Source organism: Ursus americanus, chromosome 21 (assembly GCF_024610735.1).
Source record: "Ursus americanus isolate L20-20 chromosome 21, mUrsAme1.1.p, whole genome shotgun sequence".
In the NCBI taxonomy this organism is placed as follows: Eukaryota; Metazoa; Chordata; class Mammalia; order Carnivora; family Ursidae; genus Ursus; species Ursus americanus.
The window spans coordinates 53,149,828-53,172,316 of record NC_142147.1 but is presented as its reverse complement, the minus strand read 5'-3'; the positions used below and the strand labels follow the sequence as shown (position 1 = coordinate 53,172,316).

Genomic DNA, 22,489 nt, shown 5'->3' with positions numbered 1-22,489 from the left:
GCGGGGGCACTTCCGGTCTGGGTTCGATTCCCGACCGCGTTTCTTAGCGCGCCGGGCAGTGAACGGTGCGCATGCTCGGTAGAAGCCGTGAAGCCACACCCTGCCAATAGTTATCATGGCGTCTCACGAATCGGGGAATTTTGTCCCCTCTTCCCTACCACGACTCACCCTGCACAGAGAGGCTAATAGGATCTCAGCGGGTGTTGAGTATGGCAGACAAACCCCTCTCCATCGCCAGACTCCACCTGAGGCGGCTCCAACAGCAGGCTCTGAGAACTGGGTAGGCTGTGGGCTTGCCTCTCCAGGGTCCTGCTCAGCCTGGGAGGGGTTGCTGACAATCACGCAGCCCAAACACCGGGATTGGCCCTTCGGGACTGCTAAGAGCCATTCCCCAGTGCGCTGCAGGTGAGAGAAGAGACAAGCCAGACCCTGTGTTCAGAAGTTGTTTCTTTCTAAGTTCCGCAGCCATTTACTGCAATAGGTATGATGTGGGAAACAAAGGCAGAAGAAAATTATTTAATTTCTTTACTACCTACAGCCCACTGACTAGTCCTCGGAACAGGCAGAGTGACATTCCTCTAGGGACTCAAGTGCCTTGATGTTAATACTTTGCTAAGGGCAAAAGGCAACCTTTGCCGGACCCCCAGGATCCTGTAAGTCTACTTAAACATATAAAAATTCCTTTAGAAATTTCCTTTATCTCTAAACCCCCCAAGATACGTGTTGGCAATCATCCCCCAAGCGTACGGCCCACCATGACTAAGGTTTTATTAGATGGGAATAGTGAGTGACCGTTCCCAACAATAGCTAGCCCCCTCAAGGTCCTGGAAACTGATGGGGTTTTGGAGTATAAGTGAGGTTCAGTGGGGTGAGGTCTGGAGCTGATGACCAAGAAAGAATTCTTGAGATATCTTTGGTGCAAAATGGTGGTTTACTAACGCACGGGGGCAGAACCTGTGGGCAGAAGGAACTGCTGCCCCGGGGTTGTGAAGGGTGGCTGATTATATACTATGAGGTTGGGGGAGGTAAGGAAACAGGGAGGTTTTCGAAACAACTTTCATAGTTTCCTCACAAGATACTGGAGGCCTTGCTATTGTCAAGTTAAGGTTGTTTTTCCTTCTAGTAAGGCATTAACAGTAAGATAGTTAGGAGCTTCCTGGAGGAGCATTACTTTGCCCGCTTCCAGTATCTGTCAATGGGCTGCAGATTATAAGGACATTTAATTGTATTTATGTTCCCTTCTGAAAGCAAGACCATTGATAGAAATGCTTTGTTCTTGTAAATTGCTGAGGCTTTTGTAAACTGGGGGAGACTCACGCCTTGCAGGATTGTGATCTCTATAAGTTAACTGTTTTTCCTTTTCTTAGCTTTAGGGCAGCCAGGAAGGCCTGAGGAATGTCACATATATCCCATGGGGGGGGGGGGGAGGCGTAGGGTGTCAGCTCTTGCTTTGTCCTCAGCTTGCCTTCTGTTCCTTCATCAGAAACCTTGCTTCCGAAATACCTGGGAGCCTTAAACTATCCCTAACCCCCTCCCAACTTGAAAGTACGTAATGGGTCACTCCTCAGGACCCCAGTGCAGCTCTTTCTGCCCACGGGTCCTGTCCCCCTGCTTTAATAAAACTACGTTTTTGCACCAAAGACATCTCAAGAATTCTTTCTTGGCCATCGGCTTTGAATCCTAATGTCTTTCCTACATCAGATGTAATGGTTAAGCACAAAGATCCTGGAGCTGGACTGCCTGGGTTTAAAGCCAGATGTTCAAGTTTGGGCAAGTTAGTTAACTTCTCTGTACTTTAATTTCCTGTTTCATAAAGTGGTGAGGATTAAATAATTAAATTATCATAAGCAAAATGTTTAAAACAGTGCTGTTACAAGAATTAGCTGTTACGTGAGAAAAATACTCTATTTCATTCATTCTGATGAGGTTGTGGGATATCGGTGAGGGTCAGTGGGGTGGACTCCGGAGCTGACGACCAAGAAAGAATCCTTGAGACGTCTCTGGTGCAAATGGTGGTTTATGAAAGCACAGGGACAGGCCCTGCAGAAAGAGCTGCTGCCCCGGGTTGTGAGGGGTGGCTGATTATATACTACGGGGTTGGGGGAGGTAAGGAAAGAGGGAAGTTGAGAAAATATTTTCATATGTTAAAGAAGACTCACAGGATCCTGGAGGCCTTGCCGTTGTCAGGTTAAGGTTGTTTACCCCTCTAGTAAGGTATTAACATGAAGATAGTTGGGAACTTCCTTGATTCCTACAAGTATCTGTCTATGGTCTGCAGGTTATAAAGACATTTAATTGTATCTACATTCCCTTCTGGAAACTAGGTTATTGATAGAAATGCTTTGTTCTTGTAAACTAAGACATTTGTAAACTGAGGGAGGCTTAAGTCTTGCAGGATAGTGGTCTCTGTAAGGTTAACTATTTCTTTATCCTTTAGGGCAGCCAGGAGTGCCTGAGGAATGTCACGTACATCCCATGGTGGGGGTGGGGGTGCGGGGTGTCAGTTTCTGCTTTGTCCTCAGCTTGCCTGCTGTTCCCTCATCAATTCAACAAGTATTTATTAGGTTCCTATGGTATGCCCAAGAAAAATTGTTTAAGGTCAGTGTGTAACCGAACTCACCTGAGTTCCTTCCTTGGTGAGTCACAGAAACTGATGATTTGAAGTGGGGTTTGAGAGCGGAAGGTCAAGAAAGAATTGAGACATTTTCGGTGCAAAAAAAAAAAAGTGGTTTTATTTAAAGCACGAGGACAGGACGGGTGTGCAGACAGCACTGCACTGGGATTGTTCAGGAGCAACGGATTGTATCCTTTGGAGTTGGGAGAGGTAAAGACAAAGGAAGTTTCCAAAAGGATTTTCGTATGCTAAAGAAGATTTACGGGATCCTGGAGGCCTGACTATTGTCAAGCTAAGGTGGTTTTTTTTCCCTCTAGCAAGGCATTAACATTAAGACAGTTGGGAGTTCCTGGAAGGATGTCACAATCTACCTACCTCAAGTATTTGTCAATGGGCTGCAAGTTACAAGGAATTTAATTTTATCTACATTTCCTTTGGCCTTTGTTTTCCACCAGAAACTATACCAGGGGGAGTTGTCACACAAAGAAACTTTCTTACAGCAAATAAAGAGATCACAGGGTGTAACTTCCAAAGCTGTGATTCCCTGGAGCAGGGGTGAATAGGTCCCTTTTATTTAGAGTTAGGATGAATATTTAAAAAGGAGAGTCTTGTGGGGCTTCTGGATGGCTCAGTTGGTTAAGTGTCGAACTTTTGATTTTGGCTCTGGTCGTGAGATCGAGCCCCGTGCTGAGCTCCGTTTTTATTACAAAAAAATGAAACAAGATGCAGGCAATGACATATGATTACATTTATAATAAGTTCAAAAGTAGGTTTATCTGAACTATACTTTTCAGTATAATAATAAAACAAGGCCTAAAACTAAAAAAAATTATTAATATCTAAGCTAAATAATAAGAATGAGATTAATGTCTTTAGAGAAGTTGATAAGGAAACTTCAAGGTCCCTCTGTGTAAATTCTTTGAATCGCAAGAAGGATTACAGTTAATAAAAAAGAAGTAGATAAGGAAAGTTGTTTATAATCACATCAATGGAAGATAAAGAAAGGATATAACACTATTTCTCCAATCTTGGATTACCAAGGTGAGAAAAGTCAATCATATCAGGCACTCTTAATGTGTTGTCGGGATATTTAAATGAGTAGGGTACTTTTGGAAAATGTCATGTTGGCTTCAGATGGAATTGGAAGAATCATCTCCACTTCCCACATAACATATCAATGAGAAATGCATTTTGTTCTAAGTTACAAGAAGGCAGACTTTCAGGAACCTTAATAAACGGGGCTTTATTTTCTAACATAACACGAAATCTAGAGATGGGCTGCTAGGGGCTTTGATTCAGCCGCTTGGCAGAGCCCACTTTAGCCGGAGGGATAAAGAAGGAGGAGGAAGAGGGGCCGGATCCTCCCCAATTTTCTCACTTCTAGGCCGGACAAGTCCCAACTCAGCCGCTTTCCTGGACTGAGACCCTTTGGCCCGAATCCTGCCTCAGCACCACGGACAGCGCCACCACCTGCTTTTGGCTTCTTAGCTGCAGAGAGAGCTCCTGCTGTGGGCAGGTGCGATGGGAGGATCGGGAACTCGGGAAGGCTTGGGGACAGATATGAACAGGTAAGTGCCTCCCAGTCTAGCTCCGCTCTTCCCAGACTCCTTGCGACCCCGGAGAGTCAGGGCCTTATGTGTGGTCATACCCTCTGTGTGGGACTGCTCATATACGCTTGGTCTCTTGCTTCTCAGGGCTGACTCCACCCCCAATCTCTTCAGAGATCGCTCCCGTCTGGATAAACGTTTATTCTCTCCTCCACCTTTTACAGTCAGGAAGGGCCTCTCTCCCCAACAAGCTGATCTCTTCCTCCCCACTTCCCCTCCTGTCTCTGCTCCCTCTTCCTCTTCATCTAGCCCTCTCTCCTCCACCCTCTCCCTCTCTTTCTCTTGCTCAGTCTCTGGCTGATACCCAAATGGAACTTTGGAGGACAGAGAACAAGACTCTTGATCATTTACTGACTCTAGTTATGTGCCAGATCCTGAAAGCTTCTTTAAAAATATGCTTCAGTGTCTGTCAGATAAACGAAGGACTGGAATATCAGGAGGCTGACTGAGGCATTGTCTTTGGAAGCGAAGGAAGACATTCAAAGTGTTTAGGCACATGAGGGACCTTGCCTAGATTGGGAAGAGTTCTGTGACCTCAGAGATGGAGCACAGTCCATGGGAGATCTAGAAGCTAAGTGAGGAGAGGGGAATTAAGTCATCACTCCATGGACAAGAGGAATTGTGGCACCTGGAAGACTGTGGAGAAGAAGGGGAGAGATATTGTGTATGTGCAGGGCTCACGGGAAATGTGAGGAGGGGTAAAGACCTATTCACAAGTTCCAGGTCACCCAAGCTTCATATCCAAGTGTGGGGCTGAAGTCAGAGCTCCAGACTCAGTCCCAGCCTCTGTCCTTAGGGTCTCTCCTTGCAAACCAATTCAAGAGTTCACCCAGGGCTTCCCAAGTTCTCCAGGGTGGTCCAACATGGAGAGGATGTGTTCCCAGGAGGGTCTTGGTCTTCCATTCCTCCATCCTCATGAGAGAATCTTCAAGAAAGCTATCTGGAGAAAACAGATCCTCAAACTCCACATCTCTCTTGAGGGAAGTGGATTGGTCTTCGGAAGTTAAGAGGCAGGGTTCCAGGGTGTGGGAGGAAGGAAGGCCCACCTTGCTGTGGTTCAGGGAGGTAAGGGCTCAGCTTTCACTTCCCCTGCAGTGACCTGAGGGAGAGAGGGGTTTTCCTGTTGAAGGGAGAGGTTGGGGGCAGAAACCACACATTTGATCCAGAAAGCATCCCCAGTTGTCTTATCACCCCTCAGATGCCCCCATCTCCAAGCTGGGAGAGGCTAACCAGACAGTGTTAAGGGAATCGAGACTTTTCTCTGCAGCCCAGAGATGCTGCTGCTGCTGTTTTGGGGGCTGCATCTGTGAGGGCAACAGAGATCTGAGGAAGAGGTCTGGGTGGGGCTGTGGTCAGACACTCTGTTTGCTACCATGGTCCCTGGAGGATAGTTCAGGCATGATCTGTATCCTACAGTCAATGTCAGTGAAGGAGGGTCTGTGCATATCTAATCCCATTCTGGACTGACTTTGACCTTTCAACACCCACCTTCCGATCTTGGAGTTGGCCGAGAGACGTCATAATCCTTCTCTGGCCGCAGACCCTATCAAAACCAAAAAGAGAGAACCTCCTCTGGGACCCAAATCTCTAAGCATCAGATTTTCCAAAATTCTGAAAAGTGGAAATACTTCAGGAGAGAGAAATATGGGGACACCTGGGTGGCCCAGTCAGTGGAGCATGCAGCTCTTGATCTCAGGGTTGTGGGTTCGAGCCCCACACTGGGTGTAGAGAGGACTTAAAAACAAAATCTTAAAAAAAAAAAAAAAAAGGATAGAGAAATATGGCTTCCAATATGTGATACTGTCTCTGAATGTGATAAATAGCCAAGGGTCCCCAGGAAAGGACCCTAAAGATGGGAACACATCTCCTTATCTGGAGGGTGGGGGAGACGTACAGAGCCCTGAAGCTAATAGAGGGAGAGGCCACTGGAGAGATTGTGTGGCTCATACTCCAGGGTCTTGAGTCTTTTCCTCCAGGGGAAAAGCTGACTTCTCCAGTTTGTACCAGACACCCCAAATCTGTACCCTTACAGCCTGTAGTACAGAGTCATTTCCGAATCTAAAGAGCACTTTGCCAGGAGCTTGTGTAAGAAGACGCTTCCCTCCTCCCTGGGCCCCAAGGCCCCCCCATCCCTTAGTACTCATCCATATCTTAGGATCCCAAGATCATGACACCAGCACTACATATCAGGTGACCTTTCGTGGACGTGGTAGTTCTGTGGGCAGAACCATCTGAGAAGTTTGGCCCTTGGTTTAAAACCTGTATGTGGTTTTCCAGGCCCAATCACAGGCACAGATGAAGGCCTTCTTTGGAGGGCAGGCCTCAAGGGGGAAAGCTGCCCTCCCTGCTCCAGACTTGGTGACAGCCAGTGCATGAAACGCTCTGAAGGGAGCTGCTCCTGACAAGGACTCAGACCTCTCTGGCCGGCCGGTCATGCTCCTTGCATATCTGCGTCGCAGGCCAGGGGCTTTCATTCCTACCTCTCTTTATCTGAGGCCTCAGGCAGAGGTCTTCAGGCTCCTCAACTGAGGCCTCCTTACTGGGGAAGGAGGAGAAAAACTTGAAGACCCTCTCCCCAGTCTGATTCAAAACTCAGTGTTTTCCACTTCTATCTCCCCATCCCCACTCCTCACAGCGATTTTCCCTCCACTGACCCTCCCTCCTTGGCTACAGATTCCCGCTTTTCCTTATTGTATATTCAGAGTCGAGCCACTCTCTCTCTCTCCTGCTGCCACATCCCATTGTGGTTCCTGTACCCATCACAATGGCCCTGAATAGGGTCTTCACCGTTCCTTAGCAAGTGCCGTGAATAATTTTTCCCTTGACAGTTAGAATCATATCTTTTTTTTTTTTTTAAGATTTTGTTTCTTTATTTGACAGAGAGAGAGAGAGAGAGCACAAGCAGGGGGAGCAGCAGGCAAAAGGAGAAGAAGCAGACTCGATTCCAGGACCCCGGGATCATGACCTGAGCCAAAGGCAGACGCTTAATCAACTGAGCCACCCAGGTGCCCCTAGAATCTTTTTTTTTTTCTTCAGCACCCAACCACCTTTCTGTGGGGGAAGGGGGACGGGGAGAGTCAGTGCTTTCTCCCACTTAGTCTCTTGTATGATATATCCTCATAGTAGGCGATCAAACGCTTCATTGTTACTCTCATTTTGACTCATTGCTGCTTCAGTTGCCTAGTGAGACCCCTCGCTCAGCTAAGCTCCTGACACCACTTGGCTCAACGTCTCCTACCGTTGTTGGTCAGGACACCTGGGTCCCTGAGGACCTGTGTGACTTGAGGCCTGGCCAGAAGCCTGGTGTGAGGAAGGAGAAGAAAGCACGACAGTCTCACTTCGCCACCCTTCTGTGGATCCAAAGAGTTAGCTGCACCGTCTGCCTCCCCCACCCCCGATTGAGATAGAAAATACTGTCATTCTCTGGTCCAGATATTCTAGAAATCTTGGTACTGGGCCCTGTCCAAGGAAGTGGCACAGGTAGGGAAACACTCTGCTCTGGGGCAGTGATGGAGGCGGGGCTTCTGCTGCTCAGGGCAGAAGCGAGGTGTCAGAGCTCGAATGGGAGAAGGCTGGTGCTGCTCTGTTGAATGCCCCCTTGACGGTCTGGCTGCTGCCCCCTCCAGCTCCTTCCTGGCCAGGCCATCTCAGTCCCTCACCCCCATTCCCACAGTTAAGCTTGAGTGTGTGTGTGTGTGGGGGTGTGTGTGTGTGTGTGGGTGTGTGTTCCCACAGCTCCGCCCAGGGCCCCCTGCTCCCCCCAATGAATATACCTGGCCCTGGGGCCAACTCTGCTACCTTTCCCACCACCCTCTTCCCAGCGTAGCCCTACACATTCACTACCCTTGGCCATGGCACCTCCAGCCCCCATCACTAGAGTCAGGGCTCTGGGAGTCACTGTAATGGTCCCTCCACCGCCCACTGCACCTCTCTTTCAATTTCACTTCCTGAAAGTGTCTTAAATTATTCTTTCTTCCATCACCAAGGCTGCTGTCTCCTCGCGGGCTCGGTTCTCCCCTTCTCGAAAGTCACAGCAGTTTCTTCTCTGGTCTTTTGGCCTCCAGCCTCTTCCTTCCAGCTCTTCCCTACACTGACCTTAGAGGGATCATGTTGATAACTCTATGACCCTGGCCCTTTCCTGCTCAAGTACCTTCCATGGCTCTACATTGCCTTCAGATAAAGCTCAAGCTTGTCTGTCTTCCCCCACTAACATTAAATGTTAGTTTGTGAGTGAATGAATGAATGAATGAATGAATGAATGAATGAAGTGAAGGTGTGTGTTGCTTCTCTTGCCTCGTCTGGACTCTTTTATGCCTCTGAAGCTATGTAGGCTATCCTGAGACCCATCCCTAACAGGCCGCCTCCATGAGGGTCCCATGGCTGTGACTCTCCAAGGGGCTGGCCGGGGGGACTGTAACAGCATTCCAGCAGGTCTGAAGGGTTAATTTGCTTCAAGCTTATGCACTCCTTTGCTTGCCGACTTAAGTCCCTTGATCTGTAGCAGAACTAACTCTCTTTTTTGAGACTGGCAGACCACTAGCCCTGAGGAGTGAAGGACCAGACTTTCCCAGAAGAGAAGGCCTGACCACGTTCGAACCCAGCTGCTGTGGATGCCAGCAAGTCTGTTCAGGGTCATGTCCGCATCGGACTAACCGTCTGGCACCTGCTTTTCAAGCACGCAGCCCCCTTCGCCTTTGCTGTGCCTTCTTTGAGACATCATCTGCCATCTTCCCAGGTTGCCGCCTGCCTGAATGAAGCACCATCACTTGGCTCTCAAGTACTGATTTTTTTTTCCTTTCCCTTTAATCCCAGTATAGTAAACATACAGTATTAGTTTTAGGTGTACGAGAGTATTATTTCAAGCGGCGAGCAGCTGAACCCGAGTTCAGAACCACTTCTCTGTCCGGTAACAGGTGTCCAGTTGGGACAACGATGCGGGAGCCCGGAAGGCAGGACTCGGAGGCTCTCGTCCCTCATGGCTGCCTTCCTTGAGCAAAAGCTTTGCCGCCTCTGAGCCCCAGGACCCACCTGCTACACACAGAAAGGGAACCAAACTATTTCAAAGGTTAATCACAGTTGACTGTGGGCCTGAAGTTCTCTATTCTAGGTTTGTGGCCTTTCGTTTCCACCGCAGGCTTCCGGTTAAAGCTTCCCCTGCCCTCCCACATCCTGCGGCTTTCTTTCTCTGTCAGAGGGACCGCAGAAGGCAAGCTGTGTCAGACATCACGGAGGGATGCCGCTCTGGCTGCTGTTCGTGCTGTGGGGAGGTGAGCGAGCCGAGGGGAGAGGGAACCCCGCTCGGGGGAGGCATCGGAGCTCTAGGATGAGTTTTTCCCTCTCTCTCCAGGGCCCCTGCCTCAAGCTCTGAGCTACCAGCTGGAACTACAGGAGTCCGTGACAGTACAGGAGGCCCTGTGTGTTCACGTGCCGTGCAAATTTTCCTACCCCTGGCTCAGCTTTGCAGCCCCCCACATGTCTTGGTTCCAGAAAGGGGCAGATGTAAGCCGTGATCCTCCAGTGGCCACAAGCAAACCAAACCAGAAGCTGCATGAGAGGACCCAGGGCCGGTTCTTCCTCTGCGGGGACCCCCAGAGCCATGACTGCTCCCTGGACATCATGGGAGTCAACATGGGGGACAGCGGGACTTACTTCTTTCAAATGGGCACATATTCATATCTAGATAATATGCTTTCTCTGAATGTGACAGGTATGGTAGGGGCGCAGGGAAAGGCCCCAGAGATAGAAAAAAATGAACATTCTATCCCTCTTGGGGGTGTTGAGGGGTGGAGACCGCCGCGGCCAGGCTCTGGGGCAGGATGACAAAACACTGAGGGGCCCCAACATCCTCTCTGTCCTCACCAGCCCTGACTCACACACCTGACATCCTCATCCCGGAGACTCTGGAGCGTGGCCGCCCCGGGAACCTGACCTGTTCCGTGCCCTGGGCCTGTGAGCAGGGCACACCCCCCATCTTCTCCTGGACGTCAGCTGCCCTCACCGCCCTGGGCCCCAGGACCCACCTGTCCTCAGTGCTCACCCTCACCCCACGGCCCCAGGACCATGGCACCAACCTCGCCTGTCAGGTGTACTTCCCTGCAGCTGGTGTGACGGTGGAGAGGACCAGCCAGCTCGATGTCACCTGTAAGTGTGGGGTCAGGATGCCCATGTCCCTGAGGGTGAGACCAGGGCGGAGCTAGGCTAGAGCTTGACAGTGGGGTCTTGTAGCTAAGCAGGAAGGGAACTCCCTTACCTGCTTCCGTGGCTCGTGGGGGGAAGGCCCAGCACCCACTCCTCTCTTGCCACGAATGCCAAGGCTGCCGCATTCTCCTGTCCAGATGCTCCCCAGAACACAGCCATCAGGATCTTCCACGGAAACAGAACAGGTAGGAAAGAACCTCTTTTCTCCAGGGCTGGGGTGGAACCCGGGTCTCCACCAGGACAGCCCTAGTTGGGTCTCAGAGCTCCTGCTGGCCAGGAACTGCGTGAGGCACGTACAAGAAGCCAGCCACTGAGTTCAGGCATGGGGAGAGCAGTGGGGAGAAGCCCCCACAAACCTCAACTCCCTGAAGTTAATGTTTGCTCACCCACAGCTTTCTTGGGTCAAATCCTCCTGCTTTTGGGCTCTTCTTTGGCCCTTTCACTGCCTTCGTTCACCATATCCCTGTCCTGCGCCCTCCGCTTTCCATCTGCTAGACAGTTGGAGCAGCTCCAGGGAAATCGTCCCAGCCTCCTTTGCAGCCCTTCGGCCTGGACTCTGCCAGTTCCCTCCTCAGAGCAAGTGTGGACATTGCAGGAGGAGAGAAACACCAGCTTCACCGAACTCATGTCCCTCATTCTCTCTCTCTCTCTCTCTCTCTCTCTCTGCATCTCTCTCCTCAAAGCCCTAGGGACTCTGCAAAACACCTCATCCATTCTCATCCAGGAGGGCCAGCCTCTGCAGCTGCGCTGTACTGCTGACAGCAACCCCCCTGCCGAGCTGAGCTGGTTCTGGGGGTCCCCCACCCTGAATGCCACCCCCATCTGCAAGAGTCCAATCCTGGACTTGCCTCAGGTAGGGGCTGAGGAGGAAGGAGACCTCACCTGCCAAGCTCAGAACTCACTTGGCTCTCAGCACGTCTCCCTGCATCTCTCCGTGGTCTGTGAGTGTGGGGACCCCTGGGGACAGGCTGCCTGGGGCCTGGGGAGGAGAGGCACCACTGACCCTTCTCCTCCCTCCCGCAGATGCCCTGTGGCTGCTCCCCCCCTCCTGCTCCTGGGAGGGCGAGGGGCTGCACTGCAACTGCTCCTCAAGAGCCCGGCCCGCCCCCACCCTGCGCTGGCGGCTGGGGGAGGGGCTGCTGGAGGGGAACCACAGCAACGCCTCCTGGACCGTCACCTCCAGCTCTGCGGGGCCCTGGGCCAACAGCTCCCTGAGCCTCAGCGGGCCGCTGGTCTCTGGCCTCAGACTCAGCTGCGAGGCCGGGAACGCACACGGGTCCCAGAGCGCCGCTATCCTGCTGCTGCCAGGTCCGGGGTCTGCTGGGGGGGTGACGCCGGGAGGAAGAGGAACTTGGCTTTTGTATTAATTTTCTAGGGATGATGTGACAAAGTGCCTTAAACTGGGCGGCTTAGACAGTGCAGATTCACTGTCTTGCAGTTTTGGAGGCTGGAAGCCTAGGATCAAGGTGTCTGCAGATCAGTTCCTTCTGAGGCTGTGACAACATTGCCCAGCCTCTCGCCTAGCTTCGGGTGTTTGCTGGCAATCTTCGGTGTTCCTTGGCTCGTGGAAGCATCACCCTAATCTCGGCTTTCGTGTTTACATGGCAGCCTCCTGTGTGTGTGTGTGTCCAAACATCCCCATTTTATGAGGACACCAGTCACAGTGGGTTACGGCCCACCGTGGCCATCCCATCTTCACTTGATTGCCTTTGTAAATACCCTGTTTCCAAATGAGGTCACTTGCTGAGATCCTGGGGCTGGAAGGGTGTGGCAAAGGGCTGGGACTTCCGCATATGAATTTGGTGGGGGACACAATTCAACCCATAACAGCTCGGGAGAGATGGGGCTGGTGGGGGAGAACACTGAGGCCCCAAATGGAGCAGCTGGACGTTTAAGATCCTCAGTCCTGAGGCCAGGGGAAGGGGCTGGTCCAGGGTTCACAGGGCAATGGAATCCACCTGACTGAGTCCTGGATGGGGAGTGGGTATACAGATGGGAGAAAGAGGAAGGGAGGCGGCCAGTTGGAACGTGCCATATATTAGAGCTGGACCTTACACGCCCCTCACATTTTCTGCAGGTAAACCAGAACCCAGGGCCAGTGGAGTCCTGGGAGCAGTTGGGGGAGCTGGCATCATGGCCCTGCTTGCCCTCTGCCTTTGCCTCGTCTTCAGGTGACAGTGGGCTCCAGGGATGGAGGGAGAGGCCTGCGGTGGGAAGGGGTTATGGTCATGGAATCTCAGAGAGCCTGAGCTAGAGGGACCTGGGCTGGTTGGAAATCCAGGAGTCAGGGAAGGAGGCTGAGTGCTGGTGTGAATCAGCCCATTCCCACCTGGGCCAAGCCTGGGGTCTCTTCCAGACCCTGGTCCAGCTCTTGGATTAGGGGGAGTACCTGGAGACTGGACCCACCTCCACCTCCCTCATTCTGTGCTCTTCATGGGGTGCAGGGGGTGGTCTGCCTGCCGCATGCCCCAAGTAACCAAGCTGAAGGGCCCCGGGCTGTTCCCTTAGAGTGAAGACCTGCAGGAAGAAAGCAGTCAAGCCGGTGCGAAGCCTGAATCTGAACCTAGCCGGCAGCGCAGGCTCTGGGGTGAGTGACAGGCTGTGAGCTCCTGTCCAGCCAGGGGCTTTTGGAAGTCGCCCTCGTGAGGGCACCGGAGCATTTCGCTATTAACGTCCAGTACTCCCTGGAGTTGCCCATGTGGTTATTTTAAATTCCTGATTCCACTGGTCTAACGCTTCTGCTTCTGATGGAATGCGCATATAGGCCGGTTGCTTGTGGGGGTATGTATGCCTCCTACGTCAAAGTACCACGTTCCCCTGGAACACGAGCCTTTTCTTGTGGCGTTGATTACCCAGAAGTGCAATGGCCTAAACACAGTCTGTGTCAGACCCACTGAGTGCGAGGGAGGTGGTGGACTGGAGCCCTAGCGTAGAGAGACTGGGAAACCCCAAACTCACACCGCATCGCTCCCACTTTGCATTTTTCAAATCTACCACTGTGCGTATTTACCATCAACTTTACTTTTCACCTAATAATGCACCCATTTTAAGTGTGCAGTGAAATGAATTTTAACAGACGTGTTCACCCTGTGCCCATGTCCCCAGTCAAGCCGTGGAACGTTTCCATCAGGTCCCCAGATTCCCTCGTTCCCCTGCCCAGTCAGCTTGGGCTTTCCAGCAATCTCTCATTTCTATCACTATGGATTAGTTTTGTCCCTTCTGGAACTTCGTATAAATGGAATCGTGCAATATTTATTCTCTTTGTCTGGCTTCTATCACTTCATTAAAAGATGTAAAAATCCTATCCAGTATGCCTCCAATAGCAGAGCATCGTTCATCAAAACGGGTGTATGAAAACTGACAGAACAGCAGGGAGAACAGATTGGCAGTTACAGTTGATGATTTCAAAACTCTTCTCACGGTCACTAGCAGAACAAGTACGCACAAAATCATTTTTAAAGTTTAATTTTCGGAATTCCATCTTGTTTCTCCTTGGTCAACGTAGGGGAATGGTTAGCATGCCGTAAATCCCCATCTTGTCAGGAATCAGGAGAGGTATCTTCCATTTTTTTGCCTTCAAATTCTCAGAATTTTTTTTTAAGATTGAATTTATTTATTTATTTATTTAACAGAGAGAGAGAGCACAAGCAGGGGGAGCTGCAGGCAGAGGGAGAGGGAGAAGCAGGCTCCCCGCTGAGCAAGGAGCCCGATGTGGGGCTTGATCCCAGGACCCCAGGATCATGACCTGAGCTGAAGGCAGACGCTTAACCGACTGAGCCACCCAGGCGACCCTCTCAGTATCTTTTTCTTTTAAGTGAATGTCTTTTGCAATCAGTACAGTGTAGTGGCCCGAAGCATGTATTCTGGAGCTAGACTCCTGCATTCAGATCCCATCTTTGCCTACTGACAAGCTGGGTGACCTTGGGCAAGTGACACACCCTCTCTGACCTCTGTTTATTTTGGTGACGTGGGAAGATGAGGAGTACACAGAGAATCACAAGAGTAGTTTCGAGAAGTGTCTAAGGCAGTAGCTGGCACGGACTAAGTGCAGGACTCAATTGCTACAATCAGAATCATCCCCTCCCCTAGCACGTGAGTCCCAAGGGCAGTTTGTTGTTGTTGCTATTGTTTTAGTCCCTGTTGTATCCCCAGAGCCCAGAGAAATACCTGTTTCCTCTTACTCTGAAAACTATTTCTCTTTTTGCCTCTCTGAGCGGCCGTGTGAGGGCGTCTGTTTCCTGCTTCCATAGCCTGAGAGTGTTGCGGGCGCAGAGCAGAGGTGGGCCGCCATCTTGACTGACAGACCTGACCTCTGCCCGGTCCTCTCGCCCCTGCCCTGCTTTAGATTTCATAATGTCTCCTATCACAAGTGTAGAACTTTGGTGTTTGTTTTCTATTTGTTTAGTAACTGCCTCTCCTAGAAAACCATACGCTCGCTGCGTGGTCTCACGAACTGTGATTGTCTTGTTCCCCGCTCCACGCAGCAAGTCCGTTGTCTGGACAAAGGAGGGTACTATCGTTAGAAAGACTTGGTTTTGAGTCTTGGCTCCGTGGTGCATTTATACAGATGTGTGTCTTCTTCTTCTTTTTTTTTTTTTTTTAAAGTAGGTTCCACACCCAGCTTGGAGCCCAGCCTTGGGCTTGAATTCATGACCCTGAGATCAAGACCTGAGCTGATATCAACAGTTAGATGCTTAACCGACTGAGCCATCCAAGCATCCCCTATATGTGTGTCTTTAGGGCAATGAATATCATTTCTCTTAGCCTTAGTTTTATTATTTGTGTGATGAACATGATAATAATACCCTCTCCCAGCTTTTTTTTTTTTTAAAGAATGTAATGCAATTAATATAAACACTAAGGGCTGCCCAATCTTAAGGATTAAACATTTAAAAATAAATGAATGGATAAGTGATAAAAGGGCCATCGGGGCCAGTCCCCTTCTGGTGCTTGGCTGCTTTCCCTCAGACCCTACTGACCGGCTCTGAGTCCCTCCTCCTCTTTCCACTCAGGCACATCAGCAGCAGTCCTGGATGGACATCCCTGCAGGCCACCCAGCTCCTGCTGAGGCTAGCCCCGTGTCAGGAGAGAACCAGGAGCTCCACTATGCTTTCCTCCGATTTCCCAAGCTGAAGCCCCACGAGCAGCGAGGCATCAACACCGAGTACTCAGAGATCAAGATACACAAGTGAGGAACTGTTTTTCTCAGAGTTCCGGAGGCTGGAAGTCTCAGATCAACGTGTCAGCAGCGGCCTCTCTCCTTGGCTTGTAGTTGGCCGTCTTCTCCCTGTGTCCTCACCTGGTCTTCCCTCTGTGTGACTCTAGTTTCTTCTTACAAGGATACCAGATGTACTGGGTTAAGGTGCACCCTCATGACCTCATTTGAACTGGCATTGCCTTTTTAAAGACCCTCTCTCCTACAGTCTCGTTCTGAGGTACTGGGGATTAGGACGTCAGCGTATTAATCTTATGAGTTTTCAGCCCATCACACTCAGCCTTGACTATTTTAAAATTAATGGCCTTCTTGGCAGTGGTTCGAGTCTCCTAGTATGTGTGGAAGACCACAGGACTTGTGTCCAAAAGAATTGAGTTCCAATCCGTCTACGCCATGGATCACGTCGTGACTCACTTTACTGTTGTGCAAAGCAGGGAAGTCATCCTGGTCTAGCCAGATGATCGCAAAAGATCGATGAGAGGCTACAAATAAAACAGATGAGTCCCGACACACGGCTTTCTGTGTACCCTAAACACGTGTGTGTCAGGACTTCCGTTAGATGCTTTAACAACGTTTCTGCTGATGATATCTCTGAAGGCTTGGAGGGGCCAGTCCCGGAGGTCACAGAACTTTTCCACCAGGATCGGATGGCTGCCCTTACCACTTCTATTAAACAGTATTTTGTAGATCCTTGCCAGTACAATAAATGCAAGAAGTAGAAATAAGAGCCAGGGGCGCCTGCGTGGCACAGCGGTTGAGCGTCTGCCTTCGGCTCAGGGCGTGATCCCAGCGTTCTGGGATCGAGTCCCACATCAGGCTCTTCTGGGAGCCTGCTTTTTCCTTTCCCACTCCCCCTGCTTGTGTTCCCTCCCTCGCTGGCTGTCTCTCTCTGTCAAATAAATAAATAAAATCTTAAAAAAAAAAAAAAAAAGAAAGAAGAGTTAGCCAGATCATAAAGTAAGAAGCAAAACAGTTTTGGGGCGCCTGGGTGGCTCCATGGGCTAAGCATCTGACTTCGGCTCAGGTCATGGTCTCAGGGTCCTGGGATCGAGCCCCACGTCAGACTCCGCCCTCAGCGGGGAGCCTGCTTCTCCCTCTGCCTGCCCCTCCCCTTACTGGATGCATACCCGCACGCATGCTCTCTCTCTCAAGTAAATAATAAATTTTTTAAAAATAATAATTTTATTTAAAATTTTTTATTTAAAATTTTAATATTTAAAAAATAATTTTATTTAATTATTATCACCCAGCAGAATGGGTGAACCAAGTGTGGTGTAGACGCACAATGGAGTATCGTGCAGCCACACACGGATGACCCTTGAAAACAACAGGCTGAAGGAAAAAGCCAGGTACTAAAGGACAAACATTGTCTGATTCTGCTTCCCTGACCTACCCAGGACCGGCAAACTCATGGAAACAGAAAGCAGAATGGGGGTTGCTCGGAGCTCAGGGACGGGGGTGGGCGGGGGTTGGTGGGTACCTGCATGGAGTTTCTGCTGGGGAGGGTGAGAAAGTTCAGGAAAGAGGCGGTGGTCATAGTTGCTCCACGTCGTGAATGTACTTAGTGTCACTGAATTGCACCCTGTACAGTGTTGAAAATGCCAGGTTTTATTTTTACGAATATTTTGCCACGAAAAAGTCAAGGGAGCGGGAAGCACTTCTGTCGTCCAGGTGCTGTCATTATGGAGACAAGAATAAAAAAAAGTAAATTATAAATAACATGAGAGCACAGGCCTGGAGGAAAAGCTCTCGGGCGCATTGGGCTGGGTTTCCTGGAGCTGAGAGGCTGCCGAGGCGGTACTGGAACAAAGACTCCAAGGTGGGGAAGAAGCAGACGCTTCGCTTGCCTAAGACGAAGTTATTCCAGGAAGACGGGAAGAGGGGAACGGTGAGCGCGGTGGCTCTGAGGCTGACGGCACAGGAGTGCAAAGGTGGGGGAGCCTGGAGGATGGCACAGACCCCTTGGAAGACCGCTGCGGCCCCCCGCAGGTTTCTGGAAGCCTTTGCAGAGAGCAGACACATGGTGAGACCCTCATTTTAGCAGGATCCCCATGGAGCAAGGACGGTGCCCAGTGTCTCCCCTGAGCCGCTGGAAGGACAGAGTCCTGTTCCGGGGAGGACTTCAGAGAGCCGGGTTTTGAAGGGTGATGTTCATTCTGAGAAGCCATTTGACATCCAGCTGGGGACGTCAGTGAGAGAGCGGAGTATGAACGTCCAGAATCAAAAGAGGGGTCCAGACCGGAGACGTTAAAATGCACAGCTAACGTGACATGATAATAAAGTTAATGAAAGAGTATGACTTTTCCTCAAGAAACTAGTGATAGGATCGCCGTATGACCCAGCAATTCCACGTCTGGGTGCATATCCCAAAGAATTAAGAGCAGGGCCAAGAGATATTTGCACACCCGTGTTCATAGCAGCGTTATGCACAAGAGCCCAAAGGTAAAAGCAACCCAAGGGTCACTCAACAGCTGAACGGATAAAAAAAAATGTGGCCTAACCAACCATGGACTATTTTTTTAGAAGATTAAATTTAATTATCTGACAGAGAAAGAGCATAAGCAGGGGGAGCAGCAGAGGGAGAGGGAGAAGCAGGCTCCCCGCTGAGCAGGGAACCCAATGCGGGGCTGGATCCCAGGACCCTGAGATCATGACCTGAGCCGAAGGCCGACGCCTCACCGACTGAGCCACCCCGGTGCCCCTACGATGGGATTCTACTCGGCCTTAACAAGGACAGAAATTCTGACATGTGGCCTCATGGACGAACCTGGAGGACGTTACGGTAAGTTAAATAAGCCAGTCACGAAGAAGACGGGTCCTGGATGACTCCACTTACGTGAGGCCTCGAAAGTAGTCAGATTCCTGGAGACAGAAAGGGCATCGTGGTTTCAGGGCCTGGGAGGAGGGGGGATGGGGAGTGGTTCTCTGATGGCTGTGGTTCAAGTTTTGCCGCTTGAGAAGAGTTCTTGTTTACTACATGTCAAAGATAATCTCGTGCTCGTATTTTTAGAGAATATCCAGGACATATGGCAAAGTCCTAGGTGCTTGCAGCTGTGACCCCGCAGGGACAGCACCGTGTGTCTGGGGAGGAAGTGGCGCCCTGGGTGGGGCCATGTCACGGGATGGACTGGGTCAGGCACAGATGTCTTGTCCCCAGTTCCCCCAACACAGGTGTTCACTAAGCTTATGGAGAATGAATGAATGAACGAATGAATGAATGGCTCCTGCCTTCACTTCGCCCAGGATCCCTTCTCTTCTGACCCAGACACTCACTCAGACCTAAAGAACCCTCCACGTTGCAGGACAGAACAGCCGAGGGGCTAGATGAGACTGTGACTCCGGGTCTAGCCGGGAGTTGACTAGCTCCCCGGTGTAGACAGTGCTGCTCAGACAAGCCCCTCAGGTGGGAGGACCTTGGGAGACTCACTGTGTCCCATGCCTCAGGTGTCCTCAGAGGTCCTGGTCCAGGCTCTGGTGCCAGAGGGAAGTGCCGAGATGGGGGGCTGCACACGGGCTCCGCTGCTGCTCTCTCCTCCCTGGGTGGGTCTCCCTGATCCCCAGCCGAGGGTGTGGCCAGCTCTGTGCAGAGAGAGGGGGAGCTCTGGAGCTGCGGTTCCTCCTCTGTGAACCACGAGGCCTTGTGCTCCTCCCCAGCTTCCCGTGGGTCCCCCCAGCCTCCCTCCCACTGCCTTCCTCTTCTCCTTCACCCGCAGGAGGCCCACACACCCCCCATCTCAAGATGCTCCCGCTGCCGCTGCTGCTGTCCCTGCTGTGGGCAGGTGCGTGGGCCGAGGGCGGGCCCGGCGGGCGGGGGCTGCCGCTGACCCTCGATTCCCCGCAGGGTCCCTGGCTCAGGATCGGAGATACCGGCTACAAGTGCAGGAGTCCCTGATGGTGCAGGAGGGCCTGTGTGCGCGTGTGCCCTGCAACTTCTCCCACCCCACGGACTACTGGACCCCGTCTTCCCCTGCCCTCGGCTAGTGGTTCCAGGAAGGGGACCGTGCATACCAGGGTGCTCCAGTGGCCAGATTGAAAAGTGCAGGAGGAGACCCAGGGCCGATTCCACCTCCTCGGGGACCCCCGGGACTACAACTGCTCCCTGGACATCAGAGACGCACAGAGAAAGGACTCGGGGACATACTTCTTTAGGGTGGAGAGAGGATCTTCTGTGAGATATACTTATTGACAGAACCAGCTCTCCGTGCATGTGACAGGGAAGGAGTGGGGTCAAGGAGAGGACACGTGTCCCATGCATGGATCCTGAGGGCCCCTGGGGCAGGGCTGGGAAGGGACCCCTGCTCTCCATGCTGGCTGGGGAGGAGACGGCTGGCCTGAGGTAGAGGCTGCTTCTAGAGGCACCCTCAGGGTCCCCCTCCAGGATCTCTGCCTCTCTCCTCCTCGGCTCGGACACAGACACCTGACATCCACATTCAGGGGCCCCTAGAATCTGGCCACCCCAAGAACATTACCTGTAGCGTGCCATGGGCCTGTGAGAGGGGGACACCACCTACCTTCTCCTGGACCAGGGAGGCCCTCACCTCCAGGGGCTCTAAGACTCCCCAGTCCCCGGTGCTCACCCTCACCCCGAGGCCCCAGGACCACGGCACCAACCTTACCTGTCGAGCGACCTTCCCCTGGAGCTGGTGTGAGCATGTAGAAGACCATCCAGCTCAACGTGTCCTGTGAGCGCCAGGCCAGGACGCCAGGGTCCCTGAGGGCTGGGGGTGCTGGGGAGGGGGCGGCAGGGCTTGGGTGGGATACTTGGGGAGAATTCTTAGAGGCGCAGGGTCAAGGTGGAGAGAAGGCCCAGGCCCCACCCCCTTGCCCATGGCCACCTCGTCATCCTGCAGGCGGCCAAGTATTTGTTTCTGTTGCAGACACTCCGCGGAACCTGACCATCCCCATCTTCAGGGGAAATAGCATAGGTGGGAGAGGCCCCGGGGCACCAGTGACGTCTCAGAGGTCAAATAAGGGAATGTTGTGAGGGTCTGACGGAAGGAAGCGCCATCACTCCTTATTCCCTCCCTGGTCCCAAGTCTGCCCCACCCCCGTCCCCTGGCTGGACTCTCCAGGGGCACCGTGAATCCTAGTTGACCATTCGCTGTCACCGTGGCTGCTCCCTCGCTCCCCTCACTCTCCCGTCATACCCTTTTGCTGATTCTCTGCTTCTCCTGTGACCGTGACATCTCACTGGCCCCCCAGGAGCCGTAGATCAAGGTTCTTCTTGCTGGGCACTGGGCCTCGGGCTGCTTTCTGCACAACCCCGTGGGCAACCCCGGGCCCTGGTGCTTCTAGTCCTACGTCTGCCCTGAAGACCCTCGCAAGTCTCTGTCCATCTTGGTCAGGTCCAGATCCTCCTGAGCCCCCTCCGCTACCCTGGGGAGGCCCCTCCCACCTGAGCAACCTGAGTCAACATCCAGGAAGTCACTTTAGACATCTCTCACCCTCACCCAACACTCCCTGTGACTCGGCGAGTTTTGCAAACTCGACTTCTGGAAAATGTCTCAAGTGGCTCTCTTCCTCCATCCCCGGGGCAGCAGCCCCACCCACCTCGGGCCTCCGCCTTCTCTCACCTGGACATTGTGAGACCACCTGCAGCATCTGGACCGGCCTCCTCTCTGGCCTGCCGGTCTCGGCGCCCCTCCCGCCAGCCCACCACGTTTCAGCCTGAAGGTGCCCTAGATCTGGCCCTGTTCCTCCTCTGCTCAGACCCCCCTAGTTCCCTGTGGCCCTCAGAGGAAGGGCTGGGAGCTTCCCTTGTTTGCAAGCCTCCAAGTCTTTCCCCGCAAGTGGTCAGACCTACGTGTGTCCACGTCCCTCCTCAGCATCACATATCAAAGCCCACCTCCTGGGGTGTCCTCTGCCAGGTCTAGACGGGCCAACTCTCGCCCAGAGGTCCATCCACCTGTCCTGGGATCGTCGGGTGCCCCTCCTCCCTACCTCACCAGACGGATCTTCACTCTTCCTTGCCTTGGCTTGTAACACTTGTCTGAGAGACTCTATTTTCCACCCCCGTGTCTGTGGAAGGACAGAGGGAGAGAAGGGGCTCTCAGCCCTGCCTTTCTGGCTTTCTCTGTCCCCTAGTCCCAGAGGCCCTGGGCCATGCCACCTCTCTGCGAGTTCGGGAGGGCCAGTCCCCGCGTCTGGTGTGTGACACTGGCCGCAACTTCCCTGCTAGGCTGAGCTGGTCCGGGGGGAGCCTGACCCTGAGCCCCTCCCAGCCCTGGAATCCTGGGGTCCTAGTGGTGCCCCAGCTGGTCTTGGGTGATAGAGGAGAATTCGCCTGCCTGGCTCAGCACTTGTGCGGATCCTACCACGTTTCCCTGAACCTAGTTGTGCAGGGTGAGTATAAGCGGGGCATCTATCTGCATTCTGAGGTGAACAAGACTATGGTGTGGACTTCTGGACTTCGGGAAACTCACTCTCCTCCTCCTCTCTCTCCCTCCCCCAGGCATCTCCTGTTCCTGCCGCCAAATCTCTGGGGAGCAGTGGGGCACCTGGCCTCTAACCCTCGCCCTGATCAGAGGAGCCCTCATGGGGGCTGGCTTCCTCCTCACCTATGGCCTCGGCTGGATCTACTCCCCCCGGTGAGAAGCCCTTTCTCACAGTAGCCCGGATTCTGGGACACCTTGGGTGACTTCACTCTTCTTGTCCTCTCCAGAGCAAGCCGTCCATAGAGCTGGACTCTTATTTCAGTACCGTGTTTTCCCCACAGGTTCAGAGGCTCTGAAGACGATAAGGCTGCAGGTTGTAACTGAGCCCTCTTCCTCACGGTGGTGCTGCTGTCCGGTGGGTGAGGATCCGTCAAACCGCTGTATCCTGAGACTCACCCCTGCACGGCTCTGTAGAGCGGGG

The 22,489-nt window shown here is 52.4% G+C and overlaps 1 protein-coding gene and 1 pseudogene across 11 annotated transcripts; both read left to right on the top strand.

The window, feature by feature from the left end:
• The first annotated feature begins 104 nt into the window (after positions 1-104).
• Positions 105-16,142, top strand: LOC123778000 (sialic acid-binding Ig-like lectin 5). Of its 10 annotated transcripts, none has more exons than XM_087871187.1 (12): positions 105-405; positions 3,999-4,182; positions 7,102-7,701; positions 8,746-9,488; positions 9,569-9,928; positions 10,084-10,362; positions 10,557-10,604; positions 11,103-11,360; positions 11,443-11,727; positions 12,497-12,590; positions 12,928-13,006; positions 15,432-16,142. In XM_087871187.1, the coding sequence occupies exons 4-12, from the start codon at positions 9,455-9,457 to the stop codon at positions 15,609-15,611; spliced, it is 1,617 nt and encodes a 538-aa protein (XP_087727313.1). In that variant the 5' UTR covers positions 105-405; positions 3,999-4,182; positions 7,102-7,701; positions 8,746-9,454; the 3' UTR covers positions 15,612-16,142. The 10 variants fall into 10 exon arrangements, with proteins under 10 accessions (XP_087727313.1, XP_087727312.1, XP_087727315.1 ...); XM_087871186.1 differs by having other exon boundaries at positions 7,102-8,998; positions 9,135-9,488; XM_087871189.1 differs by having other exon boundaries at positions 7,102-9,328; positions 9,414-9,488.
• Positions 16,143-19,294: 3,152 nt separating this feature from the next.
• Positions 19,295-22,489, top strand: LOC123778029 (sialic acid-binding Ig-like lectin 14; annotated as a pseudogene). Its single transcript, XR_015720864.1, has 6 exons — positions 19,295-19,413; positions 19,476-19,855; positions 19,990-20,327; positions 21,631-21,976; positions 22,086-22,221; positions 22,350-22,489. The product of XR_015720864.1 is annotated as a sialic acid-binding Ig-like lectin 14 (transcript).

Excerpts from the sequence above, each read along its gene's own strand:
- LOC123778000 (XM_087871188.1), top strand. The coding sequence starts at position 9,455 with ATGCCGCTCTGGCTGCTGTTCGTGCTGTGGGGAG. Across the intron at positions 10,605-11,102 it reads CTTCCACGGAAACAGAACAG|CCCTAGGGACTCTGCAAAAC; the intron begins GTAGGAAAGAAC and ends CTCTCCTCAAAG. Across the intron at positions 13,007-15,431 it reads CCGGCAGCGCAGGCTCTGGG|GCACATCAGCAGCAGTCCTG; the intron begins GTGAGTGACAGG and ends CTTTCCACTCAG.